General features: G+C 41.0%; 1 protein-coding gene across 4 annotated transcripts in view; it reads right to left on the bottom strand.

Moving 5' to 3' along the window:
* LOC119186565 (protein unc-13 homolog B) overlaps nt 1-13,994 on the bottom strand; it is a 353,376-nt gene extending 339,382 nt beyond the window's left edge. For all 4 annotated transcript variants that reach the window (XM_037435100.2, XM_075893388.1, XM_037435113.2 and 1 more), the window contains exons 1-4: nt 13,814-13,994; nt 5,824-5,853; nt 3,262-3,361; nt 1,981-2,098 (exon numbers count right to left, since the gene is read on the bottom strand). In XM_037435100.2, the coding sequence (XP_037290997.2) occupies nt 1,981-2,098; nt 3,262-3,361; nt 5,824-5,853; nt 13,814-13,835 (270 nt within the window). In that variant the 5' untranslated portion in view covers nt 13,836-13,994. The remainder of the gene's footprint in view (nt 1-1,980; nt 2,099-3,261; nt 3,362-5,823; nt 5,854-13,813) is intronic.
* Between the last annotated feature and the right edge of the window lie 740 nt (nt 13,995-14,734).

Here is a 14,734-nt window from a genome sequence, read left to right as displayed (position 1 = left end):
CAGCACCCTTGACGCAAGCAAAGTGGAATAAATGTGGCCTCATTAATTCCTTAATTGATTGATTTTGGGGTTTAACGTCCCAAAACTACGATCTGATTATGAGAGATGCCGAGTGGAGGGCTCCGGAAATTTCAACCACCTGAGGTTCTTTAACGTGCACCCAAATCTGAGCACACAAGCCTACAACATTTCAGCCTCCATCGGAAATACAGCCGCGGCAGCCGGGATTCGATCACGCGACCTGTGGGTCAGCAGCCGAGTACCTTCGTCACTAGACCACCAAGACGGAGCCTCATTAATTCCTTGCTTTTGTGTGTACGGTTGGGTGCTAATCAGTTTCTTTCACACTCTGCACGACGAAATTGCAATATCAACTTATTCGTTGTCCAGCAACTATAAAACTCAAGGGCAGCCATTTCGGCGCTTCTTCTTGGAGACGCATAAAATAGTTTTCGCACCTCTTCATAGTTCAAAAAAGAAACGGGTAAGCCCCACCCACCTCACGCAAGCAATAGACTGTCTACTTGTATACATCAGAGTGCTTGTGGATTTTGATGACCAGATTCTGCTTCGGCACGCCTTAATTTAAGTTTCATCACTTCCCTGTCACTAGTCATCCTGGTACTCCACCATGCACTACGCGTGCCAGGAGCCATCAGCTTCGATTTCACCATTGAAATTTGATGATAAATATACCGAGAACAACGTGCAACTTTTTTGATTTCCCAAATAATGAGTATGTCATAAATTATCAAGCTCTACAACTTTTTAAGATAAACAACAGTGCTTCAACTTAGAAATGAGAAAGTAAGTTAACGAGTTATTGCCAATTGGTTGCATAAGCATAATTTTAGCTATGGCAAAGTATTTCCGCCTCGAGATAGAGTTCATGCACCAAAACCACAGGAGTCTGAACCACAATATATTTATTACAAACCTGTATTGTACAAAAAATCCTCTTCACTCAAAAGGACAATGTTACCACACCTCATAGCTGAACCAAGCACCTTGCTTATCTGGTTCCAGACAAACCTGGAGACTGCGATGTTCTAATCATTTTTGCGGCTACTGTGTTAAAGGAACCCTGAAACAGTTCTGACAATTTTCTATAAACACATTGAGTCAGTAAAACAACTGCCATGAAACGTTTGCAGAGAAATTTAAGCTCTCTGCCTAAACTGTGTAGTTTATCACGTTTTTTTAAATGTGCATATCCCTACAAATCACAGCGGCTCAGCTTAAAGTTTTCAAATTTACATGTCTTCCTTATGTAGCACTGGGAACAGATTGGGTACGTCCAGTCCAGGCAATGAACCTTGGGTGGGCAGCAAACATCATCTACTGTGTTAAAATGGGCTTCATGTTGCCATGCATTGTGCCACAGTATTCATCTCAGAGTTTATTTTCTCAGACACCATGAATTTCGCTTGTCAAGTTGTGTGCTGCCAATATAGCAACTGGCACCTTGTAAAGATGCAACATGGTGCAAGGCTTGTAAGGGATCTTGCGAGCATAGTCAGTAGAGCAAGTGTCGGGCCCTCACTACCTGATCAACACCGGGATCCACACATCTGCGTTTGTAATCTCAAACCTGAGCACACAACCACAATGCCCGAGTTAATGCTTATCAGTGATCATTTTCAAACACTTTTCATTTGTCTGCATGCCTTAGAAGATTTTCGCCTCAAAGGACAGTAAAATAAGAATGTCTGGTATTGTAGTGGCACATTTTGGAGCAGATCTCAACCACTTCATGCCCTATGTTTCTTTGGCAACCAATTGTTTCAAATAGAAAGTGGTTGCATGGCATCTGCGAGTCACCAGAGTGAGTGAGCTCTTGGCATTTGTGATGTCTGAGAAGAGCCGACCCATAAATGCTTCAGTGTACCACTCTTCTAACATTCCTCATCTACTCAATGCGCCTACACAGTTTTCAAACAGTGAATACCCCCCCCCCCCCCCCTCGACTATGGGACTCACCTCAGTTGCATACTGGATGCCCATAAGTGGAAGCCACTGGCATCCAATCAGTTTGTCCCAAAGCATCCCCTTGTTCCAGACCTCAATCACCAAGCCGGTATCCATTCTGTTGGTTTCACTGAAATGAAAAAATGGCCTTCATATCAAAACACCAGGCTTCATAACAAAAAAAAAAACGGACCCTACACAAGAACAATGTGACTTTTTCAATCTAACAATTATAAATGAGCCAATTAGACATCCCTAAGCTACATCTTAGCTGCACATCATTACTATCTTATGGCATTCTAGATTATGTTCAACTACTTGGTATTTTGGAGCCTTAAATTTAGTGAAACCTATGAATAAAGCATCAGGGCCAAATAACAAAAACTCGCGCCAAAGGCACTGGCAAAACCTAGTGCAAGCAAATGTAACTCAAGCCTAAATGTCTTTGCCGCTGTGACCGTGGTGATTCCTCGACCACAGTCGTACGCAACGCATTACAAGTGATCGATTACTTGTAATACATTACATTTTCTTGTAATTTTGTTATATCATCGATGAATTTTTTGAAGTTGTAATGCTGTGGGTAATTCAATTACATTTTCTAGTAATTAATTATCAATAATCATTTACTTTCTTTTTTCAAAACCAAGTTCTAACAAGCCTTCTTGGCAGTTCACGTCCCGAAAGATATGAAACCACTCTGCAGAAGTCTATCAGATGGGGGTCCTACAAAGCCTCTTCTTTCCCCAGTTTCCTTAGCCTTACCTGCAATGCTCTATCCATGTACCAGCAACAGCGAAGCCTGACACTTCATAGAGGACATGGACACTTACATCAAAGCACTTTGCAAGTATGAGCAGCTGTGCAAGATATTCTTATGTTATACAGGTAAACCTGGATATAACAAAATTTACAAATGCCCGGAAAAATTAATTATAGAGAGGATTTCATTATATGCAGTTTAATTACGAAAATTCAAAATTTAGGCACAAAAATCAAGCAAAGGGGAACTGAAGGCAGAGCTAACCGAAAACACTTATTAGCATAGGAATTATATGGGCACTCTCACCATGAAACATGAAATACAACAACACGAAATATGCTTGCTACATTGTAATCAGTTAGCACTACAGCATTCTTGCCTGACTGAATGTGAAGATTTTCCGGAATGTCTTGACCTTGTACACTTAATTTCATAGAGGAGACGTTTGTTGCAAAAGTATTCAACTATACATATGAAAAAAAGTAAATATATTTAAATTAGCAAGGCAGAAAGAGAAAAATATAACTCACAATATGAAATCCTGCTCCCAGCTTGGGTTGCTGCCTTTCACTGCTACCGTGGTGGACTTGACATTTTGCAGCTTGAGGTTCACATAGCTGTTGAACTGCCCTGTTTGGTAAAAAAGGGAAGCAGAAATAAATTAGCAATGAACAGCTTATTGAGAACATAGCTGTAACATTCAGACATCACATGTACACAATCAAACTTTACAGTGAGCATGCCAACATTAAACAATTATTCTCACATGCAATAATAAAAGAAAAAGATAAGGAATTGCATGTGCTGTCAGCTATGCCTGAATAAGGCTAAAGAAATTTAATATATATATCCTGCTGTGTTGTTTGAAAGACAGAGAGTTTTATGATCATTCACTTGTTACCTTTTCTAACCTTTCATACCTTTTCATTTTTTTCCCAGAACAGCTTTGTCAATTTCAAATGCCTGAACAATGCACACTTTTGTTTTTGTCTCTATTTCGCACTCTTTTTCCATGATACAGCCTTTCGGGGGTGAAAGATGTACATGTGTGTCATCTGCTAAGAGCCACAAAATGGTCAAAGACAAAAATGTACCTCATTGACTGTATGTTTAAAATGCACGCCTTTTTTGATCATTTATCTCCATTGGCATGCACTTCCATACTGCAGGAATACGTTATTTTTTTTGCTTTCCCAGACGTCTCTCCTTTCTTTTTCTTTTTATGCATATACAGCAATGCAACAGCTATTTTTGATTTTGTTCATCAGCTGGTCCATTCTTATTGAACTCACATAACTGATGGCTTTCCACTTTATAATCTTTCAAAAGATGACTGATTTTTAACTCTCTCGTTCATTGCTCCCCAATGTGATTACTCTTGTCTCTGTGCAGGCATTGATTGACACAAACCATGCCTCTGTGGTTGTGTTTTTCGTTTCAGGAACTAGCAAAATCAGTTCTGTTCCTTTGGCAATAAGACAAAGAGTTATTATAAGTCGTGGACTAGTTTTCACTTTATGGACTTGCTCATAATTACAATTTTCTTCAAAGCGCTCACCCTCGCGGCAGTTTGCTTTTGCTGTGGAAGTGTGCACCGGTGTCTCTGCCACAACTGAGTACACCAGTGATCCACAGGAATCGGCACTATACTGCCAAATGAAAATCTGATTCAGTAAATATCGGGCCGTCATAAGAGGAGTTAAGACGAGTTAAGACTCGGATGTTGATGAATGAGCAACATCTCAAAAGCGAGCGTAGCAAGACAATGCCCACTGGATCATGGGCGTTTTTCCTGCCCCCATGTTTCTACTTAGTGCCACTTTGTACATTTCTGTTTGTATGTCTCTTAAGTACACAGGCATTTATTTCAATGCATAATTTTTTAGCAGTCTTATAAGTGGTGCTTCTTTTTTACAATTTATATTGCCGTTACTCATGAATAAACCACGTGTAAGTAACAAAGCAATTGACTTTTTGTCACTTTATGGTCATTAAAAAAATTCAGGCAATTTTTTCTCAACTAGATTCATCTTAAGAATTTAATTGAGCAATAAAAAATACACACCTTTGGGATGTCTTCTGCAAAGAAACTCAACCTTCAAACGGCTAAAGCATAATTCCCCAAATTTCCAGCTTTGGTTTTAAACTACAGTTAACACTTTGGTCTTTTCCTTGCTTTTCTCTCTCTCCTCCTGTTTCGATTGTGTTCTATGGCCAGTCTTATGTAGTGTAGTATTTTTACAAGGCTTGATTTCAGTTTAATATGGTGGAAGGAATAGCTTTAGCTTTGTCACTAGTCTGGCTAACAGGTGCAGCAGCACCTTTTAGAAGCCCTTTATAAGAGGCATCCTCCAGGCAGCAGTAGGTCTTGTCTTTGATGTGATGTTTTTTATAAGCAGGGTACCATGTATGCATTTTCTTATCGACCTATATTTTACTTTATACCAACTGGTGTAGTTTATGCCCATTTGTCTCTTATATGAATGTCTTTTATAAAGGGGTTTGGCTGTATATCAATATCCCGGGCCCTCGAGAGCTGCGGGCATCGCAACAAATGATTAAAGCAATTGACAGCAACGCTGCCAATTGCTTTAGGTCCTCATCCTATCAATGAAGCTACTCTGAATTAATTTTTCAAGTTCTTTAACTAGAAAAGGTGGTGCAATAAAAAACTTAGAAACACATTCAAAGTATGCATTTTGGTGAAGAATGCATGCTCGCATTTGCAATGTGTCATTTCTAGCCAAAAATCTCGATAGGAAAAGAGTGAATGATTTGAACAAAATGGAAAAACCGGGCTTGTGCAGCAAACACAACCTGAAAGCAGAACTTGAACGGGCAACCTTGAAGAATGATGTCACTTGACTAAATGCCTTAGGCCTGCAGAAACTTAACTGAGAGAATGCAACACGCTCTGTTTCCAATGCACAAGAGCACTGCTGCTCACAGCACTTCGTGAAAATTACTAAAAGAATGAGGCAATAAAATGCGTAACGTGTGAAGCAAACATCCTAGAAGTCACTGCGCACTACAGTAACTTTCAATTTCTTATCATACGAAAAAACAACAATAATGGTTGCTTTTGCACTTACCAGTCGTCCCTGCAAACCTTGCTCCCCTTACTGTAAAAAAAAAAAAACAACAACGAAAAAGATTTACCCATTTGCGTGAACATAAACCATAAAACAACATATACTGCACAGAGTATAAACAATCCAATAAAGCAATGCAAGTGCCAAGCTTTCCAGAAATCGAAATCTAAAGCACAAACTCCATTACACGTAGCTATAATGATGCAGAGTATGTACAGTGTTTTAGGGTAGGCAAGTGGAATCTATATGAACATACTGCCCTGTGTTTGTTGCTATATGAATGCAGTACTACATGCAAGTTATTGCACTTGCTTGCATTTATTAATTAATTTGGGCATGGCAGCATTTGTGTACAACTAACACCAGTTCCCTAAAAGAAAGTCTGCCTGTTTGCATAGTGAAGTAGATACTGAAGCAAGCACTTTTTTTTTTATATCCCAGGTGAAAATGTGTAACTGGGAATCCAACTGGTTTCAACTGGTATTAACTGGTATCAGCTGGTCCTAGTAGGAAACTAACTGGTCCCAGTTGATACTAGATGCAACTGGCTCCAGTTAGCAACTGGCACCAGTTACAACTTGACTGGTCCCAGTTGGGAAATAAGTGATGATACCAGCAACGTTCTAGATGTCAGCAAAAACCCCGCAGCAGATAATTTTGCAACAGACAATGGGTAACAAAGTGGCACGACTGTTCCACTATACTCGCGAATCTCAGCAACATTTTGTAGCACAGATTATGTGATCTTTCTCACTAATCTAATATAATTATGCACTACACATAATGCAAATTTTGTTCATTTCTTTCATTTTCTTTCCGTAGGCAAAATCGTAATGCTAGAGCACGAAAAGTCCGTTTTCATTTACGCTTCTTTCATTATGATAGACACTACTCGAAAGAGTGATAACATTTCCGACGAAATATTTATTATTTGGATTTCTTCATTTAGAAACCTTCAATAATAGAGGGCATTGTGTCTAACTTTCATCACAAATGGGATATCCCTATGCATTTTACTAGTTCAGATAGTGTGTATCACTTTTTTTTTTTAGAATTTCCTTTATATCTGTCTACAGAGAGATAAAGAATAACTCTATTGAAATTAAATGAACCTGAGCCCGGGTCCACTAGTAAAAAAAAAAAGCAACACTCAGCCATTGGACAGGCTTAGGAGTTTCAATTGTTCAAATAGTGCCTTCATGAAGTCAAAACTCGAAGCAAGCAAAGAAGGTCGCCCCATATCCCAGACCAATTATGCTTGGATCCCATTTCCGGCACTTTCTAGTGCCCATATCAGATAAAATGCGAGTTAAAGGAGGTGCCAAGGGCAGGAAATCCTGTTTTTCACAATTTAGGTCAGCGACAGATTGAGGCCATCTACTTCCGCACTTCCCTTCAAATCTTTCACATATCTAGCACAGACATGTCGTACGTATACTATAACACATATCTCTCACATGCATAGGTTGGCAAAACCTGCGGAGCTCACTCAGACTCAGTCATAAAATACATTTTGCGCTTTATACTCACTCGGACTCCTACTCACCAAAATTTTCCTCCGCCAGACTCAACAAAATATAACGCTCCCTGACTAACTCAGACTCGGATTGAAGGCTCCATCCGAGTGATCTGAGTGCGTCGACTCATTATCGAGTTCACAAACCTATGCTCACAGGCATGTGATACACTAGAAGCCAAGAAACTTAAAGCAACCATCAGTTTCATCATTTCTAAGTGTTCAAAAACAACTGCATCATCCATGCCACAAAACTTCAAAATGCAACATGTCAGTAAAGCTTTACTGAATCTCTCAGCCTTATCATTTTCGTGTTACTTCAAAACTTCCTTTACTTTTTGGCTAAACTTAATTCAGTAATTATTTTTTAAATGTGCTACATGTACTATTTTTTGTCCAGGCCTGTCACATTGAAGCAACTTTCCTATTGTTTGTAGTCCAAGTAAATAAGGCATGTACTGTTTTTCGTATGACATTTGAACTCTACTATATTCTAAATCAAAACGAGACTTGACTGATGTATTGCTTTTTAAATGATCCTAATTGCTACAAAGGAAATATCTCAACAATTATCCCATAAATAAATTAGCAAAATTGGAATGTCCTTATAGTGTGCTTTAATTCAATTCATAATTTATAGAACACATGTACATATAAGAAGTTCATGATTTCCTATGACAATAAGGTAGCTGCTCATCAAGATTGTATGCTTTGCAGATATTTTATATGCATTATTTATGCATACGAGGTACTTCCTTCTCAGTACAAGGCATTCCTCCTATAAACTGGATCATAAATTATTCCAGCAACTTCTTGTAGTGTAGAGAATAGCAGGAAAAAAAAATGGCCCTGTATCTGCATGTTACACCACAAATTTTGTCGAAAGAAGATAGGTAGTCTTGCATCTGAAAAGAGTGAACAAAACGTTTATTTGATGTTCTGCGCAAGAAAATTGATTAACGGTGTTCTGGAGGCGATGCGTTAGAGTTCCTTAAGCGGGCAACTGAGGCGAACTAGCGCATCAAGTCACGTCACACGTGAGACATGAGCGCATTCTGGCAGTTACCCTGGAAAACGGGGTGCGCCCTGTGCGTAGCCGTCTCTGAGATGATAAGGTGTAGAACGCAAGGCGACGGGTAGGTGCCACCGCCGTGTCATCTTAGCAAAGCGTTGGAAACACTTGCCGTTTTGTGCAAGTGTTGCATAGACAGCGCAGCGTTATAAAGGCTATGATTCTTAGAACTACTTATGTATGCCTTTTCAAGTAAAAAATACACATACATAATATTATTGTTATGATGCCACAGATATGCACAATATTTGCCTTTTAATTTACAATCGCACAAGTATGAACGCTGAACCTTGAGCAATATTGGTTGTGCGCTGCGGATGGGGTCCGCCGTTTGGAGTATCGTTTGGTCACTTTGGTACTGTTTAAGGTGCCGTTGAGGGTGGACAAATAGATAAACGTACAGAGAGACATACCAAAAATTTCACGTCAAAGGTCCCCAAGAAAGACTATCGTCTTTAAAAACAAACTTAGGTGTCAGTTGCTCTGGGCATGATCTGCAGTCGTGTTCAGCTGGCGCTACCTTGGTTTTGCAGATCATCAGTGTTTCACAATAAATTGTCATACAACAGTAGCAAAGAATGGCTAGTAACCTACACCACGGTAAGACTGTTAAACTTACAACATGAAAATGCTAGTCACTCACTATGGCGGGTCAGCAGCTATGGCACTTTACTGCTAAGAATGAGGTAATGTTCAATCTTTGGTGACAGTGAGCCCATTTTGACAGGTTACAATGGCACGCTCAGCTATGACCTTAGATTTACGTGACTAAAAGAACCTTACGTGGGTAAAATTAACCCATAGTTTACTTACTATGTAGTCCTCTGTTTTTGATATCTGAAACTAACACTTTTTTTAAATGCTACATTCAAAAATATTTAAATTTTCATTAGAAACTCTAAACACTGTCCGATTGCTCAGTATTTATAAAAGGTTAGTAGACATTCCACAGTGGAGGCTGTGTGGGCAAACACATGGCTCTACAGTTGTAGCAAGACTTCTTGGACTATGGCACCTGTGTCACAGTCCAAGACATATTTAAGAAATTTATTGATTATTAACAAAACATTCACATAGCATAACAACTTGTAAAATTTCCATTATACTCTGCTTCTATAAAACTGCATGTGTCCCTGCTGAGTTTAAATGTGAATAATTAGCAGGTCCAATCACTTGCAGACATTTAAAATCAGTCAGCAAACTGTATATTTGCATTTTTTATATTGATTCAGCTTTATCCAAACACAATTAAATTAAAACTCACAAGCTATTATTGCCAGTATGCCAATTACAAAATATCTATAAACCAGTTCCAGAGAAGGAACCGTTTAAAATTAAATGATAAGAGTTGACAAGTGTGCTAACAAGTACTAAAACTGGTCATCACTGAGAGCATATATTTATGGGCGAACGACCAAAATAGAAATTCCTGGCATGATTTCTGTGTACAAATTTCACCCAAAATATGTTGGCTATTTACATACAATTTGTCCGAAGGCCACTCTCTTTTTTTATGATGGGACAAGGCCATATAGAATATCAATGAATCGCTAATTAAAGGTGTGTGTCAAGGATATATATTAGAACTAGCCTGTCTCTGGATTCCAATTGAATGTTTACTACTATTAAAACCCAACTGTAGGAAATCATCGCTTTGGCTAAACTCTGTAAAGAGTGCGATGTATCAGTTTAAGCTATCTTGAAGCCATGGGGCTCACATATAGCATAGTTTTTTTTTTTCCTAACAGCCATTCAACAACACCTGAGCAGGTAACATACACCTTGTGGTCACTGCAAAGATGTAAGTCCAAGCACACCATTATTTTATTTTATTTTTGCTATTTCACTTATACATACTGCAGCCCATACTGCATTATATGTACATGCACGTAAAATATTTGTTAGATACAGACAACCTCACAACATAAATAAATGAAAAAACTCAAGATCATCAATGAAAATAGTGAAACGGGAAATAAATTGACTTCTGCAGGTGACAAATTTCAATGTTCAATAAAACTGAAGGGGGAGACTGCGTATGAAAGTGTTAGGGCATAGAGAATAGGTGCAGTAACGTGTGTGCCTTGTGTATTGGGTGCCCGCTTTTAAACCATGATGTCATTATGATATTCGCATATTCTGACCCCCAACAGCAATGTACGCTTGCACCATGCTTTATTACTGCAGTAGTTCATGTTGTATTGTGAAGCATGTATACAGGACGTGTGTGTTTGTAAAGCATAAAAGTTACTTTCACTGCATTTCCAAGCAGAGAAAGTTATTTTCACTGTATTTACAAGCCCAGAATGTTTTATTATTTATTTTATTTGCACCTTGCTCAATTTTTCAGTCATGCACAAGATTATAACTTTTTGCTCACAATAAACAATGCAGGCTGCAAAACTTTCACCAAACGAGCTCTTAAACGCTATCAGATATTAAAAATTGGCTGAAGATTGGCAGGTGCTGTACAAGCAAGAACAGTTGAAATAGGTGATGCAGACCACAAAATAGAATGCAAAACAGAATATAGGCCACAACAATAGAAGCAAAATTTATAGAGCTCAGGCTTATTTTTGAAGCATAAAATTTTAGCACAGTGTTGCACTTGCAACATCTGAAAATGAGCTTCTACGTCAGAACGTTTTACTGTAGCTGGTCTTTAAGTATTTGTCCACTTCAGCACAGTAGTTTGTGCACTCCAATCAATAAATAGAACTAATTGAGGAAACACATGGACTAACAATTGTCCCACTGCAACACGCCATGCAAATAATGCCTTTACATTCAAACAGTCCCGAAGAAGAGGAAGAAATATGCTGTCTATCCCAGGGATCGAGACAATCAAAATGAAAAAGACAAAATATTCTCACAGCGACCATTGCATTGTGGTAAAGTGCAAGCGTAGTGTAGCAGCACTATCTAGACTTGCCGTGGCGAGCACATTAATGACCTCTCCAAAATCATATTCAATGAAAATTCAGCTTCCTGTTGCTTGGAAAAGAGTGCTAACAGTGTACAAATTTAACAAACTTCTTACAATGCATTGTAGCTATGCATTTGAAACAGCTCAAAACATCAATAATATAGGTATCATTGCTGACAATAAGGCGATTCATTTACAAGCCAGTTCAACGTAAGTGGAAAGAGAGCTCACTAAATAATTCCAGAAACTAACACCTCGGTGAATCTGTGCACTGATTCAACAAAAAATAAAGTATATTTCTAAATACTGCCTTGTACTTGAGGTCTCGCAGCATGGAAACCCTTTTGTAAAAGGCCATTCCAGTTGCCATGTAACGTAACAATTAAAGTCTGCACTGTTTGCTTATACAACTCAAGTGAGTATGTGAAAGCAATGCCTCAACATCAGTACCTTCATCAATTGAAGGAAATCAGTAATTGGGTTCAACTATATATATATATATATATATATATATATATATATATATACACACCCACATGATATGAAAGGAGTAAATACGAACCCAAGCTCAAAAAAGAAGCTCTGATGATATCATTCTGGAATTCCCTGAAAGACTTTGGAAAACAGATGTGACACAGGTTTGTTCTAAATTTTCTACTTAAGAAAAAAGTGCCACGGCATTCTGCATGAATATATACATGACCTTATATGAACAGCACCAGAAATTTAGCTGTTTTACATGACAATCAATGTAAGTTTTCATTGGACAAACAGCAATGATGATTCGTAGAATGTTATCTAATTAATAACAATATAACTGTGTCATGACTCATAAAATATTATATTGCTGTGAACATAATTATATGCTCCATTTCGGGCTCCCATGCATTAGAATAAATAAATAAATGAATATCTTTACTTAGTTTTTGTACTCATACGAACACACTGCGGGAATGAGAAATTCCTGATCATCCGCTTTGCATCAGAACCATATTGCCCTTTCACTATAAATGTGTCGGAGAATCGCTGCTCCGCAGGACCGCCTCAAGCGTGGAGTGGCAGCCCGCCTCATCGTGACGCTTTGACGTGGAATGTCAAAGCACGGGCTCTGTCAATTCATTAGCGTTGTGCGCACGATTCCAAACGACAAGGCAGTCGGTGGTCGCGCGCCCGCAGCTGTGATTAAGTTCACGCTCGAAGTGCGGCAGTTGGGGAGCGACTCGATCGTTCCAATTGCGCTTTGTAGAGCACGGATATCCAAGGAATCTTCACAGGCGCTACGCCACGGTGCCGGCGGTCATTGGTCAACCGAACAGCCGAGCATGCAGCTGCCCAAAAATATTTTCGACTTATTATCAGCGAAGCATCGTCCGGGCAGGAAATTTCACAGCACGTCGCTACGCCGGCGCGCCTATACGGGGAGAGCAGCCGGGTGGTTTGCTTTCCCTCAAAACAACACGCACTTCACCGGCGCGGAATCGATTGCGAGGCGACGATCTCTGCATGCGCAACTGAGTAAAACAGCACTGCCACGTCCACAGTCACCAGAAACGCTGCGACAAAGCCGTAATTGGCAGCTAAATGCCAACAACACGTCCAGGTACAGCTTGCGACTTCGTATAATCGAGGTGGGCATAAATATCGGTCGACAAGGGCGAGCATTTGAGCGCACGCTTCCGCGTGATAGACTGTACGGACCCGGAAACAATTCAACGTGAAGCCGCTCTTTCCATTACGGTGCAACAGACTGCAGCAAGGGCGTTCGAGATCGCGCGACACCGCTACGCACACTCTCCGAAATGCGAACGAGAGCGTGACCGCTTTCAACGCAGGCGCGCGCCGCACCTGTTCCCACAGCAGAACGTTCCCGTATTTATCTGCCATCACGCTGAAGGTCTGCGTCCCACAGAAATCATGCAGCGCTTAGTGCTGTGCAGCACAAGATGAGCTCAGCCGTATTACATAAATGATGAGCGCTTGATATGCCCGCTACGCGGAAGAAATTTCTGACCAAATATTGTCACCGATCGCGCTGCACGATCATACTGCGCTCTACTACGAATGACGCGTGTGGGCGCGCGTGTTTTGCTAGGAAAACTAGGTGAGATTTCGCCACTCGAGTGTCACACACAAATCGCCCGAAATGGGGCTACCGTTAACGGGGAACACGCGAGACAACGAAGGTGATCATCTTAATTTCATTACTATTTGAGGCAGCAGAGCGCGAAAGGCAGGTCGCCTCTCAACGTCAGTTTCGCCCGAGGCATCGGAGTCCTCCCGCCACTCCCTAAATGTCCCGAAGGGGAAAGACGAAACCGGCTTTTCGGAGCCCCTCGCGCTCGTGTTTGTCAACACGATCTCGCGCGAGCAGTTTGGCGAGGTCGGAGGCGCCTGAGAGGAGAACGGGAACAGCGCAGCTCGCGCGGGTGTTGTTAGGCTTAGGGGGTCAGCAAAACCCAAATCGAAACTAACTTACCAGTAACGCAGAGAAGCGACATGGTGTGGTTTGGCTAATCATGGATGATGCCGTTGGGATTTGGAGGCTTCGACGCGGGTTGGAGGAGGGTCAGAGAGGGGAATGGCGCGCACAGCGGTGTACTTGCGAGCTAGCTTCGTGACACGAACTACATGGCCATCTATGCGTGGGCGAAAAGGAGCCGTCAACTGTAGCCGCCACCATGCCGCCCATGCGCTGCGATCGAGCCTGACGTAACGGTGACGTCAATGAAGCGGCCGCTCTCACTTTCGCAGCTGCGGGGGACAACGCGCGCGCGCGTATGTCGAGTCGCGTGCGTGCGCGCGCCGCTCGACCGACTGCAGCTGCGTAACGCCTATTTCATTTATCTTATTCGTACCTCACAGCTGTGCTGCGTAAATAACCCCACGTATGGAATCTTTGATCGGAGCGTGTGTAGTTCGCCCACCTTTCATGTGTTAATAAAGCCTGGCTTATCGATGCTACGAGGACGCTTGACACTCTCGCACAAGTATTTGATGCGGCCTGAGTGTGAAATGATAGCTATAGAAAAGCAAACGAAAATAATATCGTTTTGTAGCGAACGAGTGATGACCCCGTGAAAACTCAAATCGAAGAGATTTCAGTGACCCACACTACGATATATATATATATATATATTGTAACGACGAGAAATAAGAGACAACGCCTTTGCTGCAGGCCGGCTGTTCTTATTCCGCTTCCTCTTCCTCCGCTTCCGTAACCCTGCCTGCGCCCTTGCCTGAGCCCCACTATTTAATATCATTACACTCGGCCCCGACTGCGAGCCTCGTGGGCTACCGACAATGTCTCCGGTGGGCGGCATTGACTATTCCGGGGTGGCCGGGCTCGGCCAAGCTGATATTTCACATGGAAGTTTGTTGAAGGAGATTCCGGAGGACG

This window comes from Rhipicephalus microplus, chromosome 1 (genome assembly GCF_043290135.1).
Source record: "Rhipicephalus microplus isolate Deutch F79 chromosome 1, USDA_Rmic, whole genome shotgun sequence".
In the NCBI taxonomy this organism is placed as follows: domain Eukaryota; kingdom Metazoa; phylum Arthropoda; class Arachnida; order Ixodida; family Ixodidae; genus Rhipicephalus; species Rhipicephalus microplus.
The sequence above is the reverse complement of the archived record's forward strand: the minus strand, read 5'-3'. Positions and strand labels throughout refer to the sequence as shown.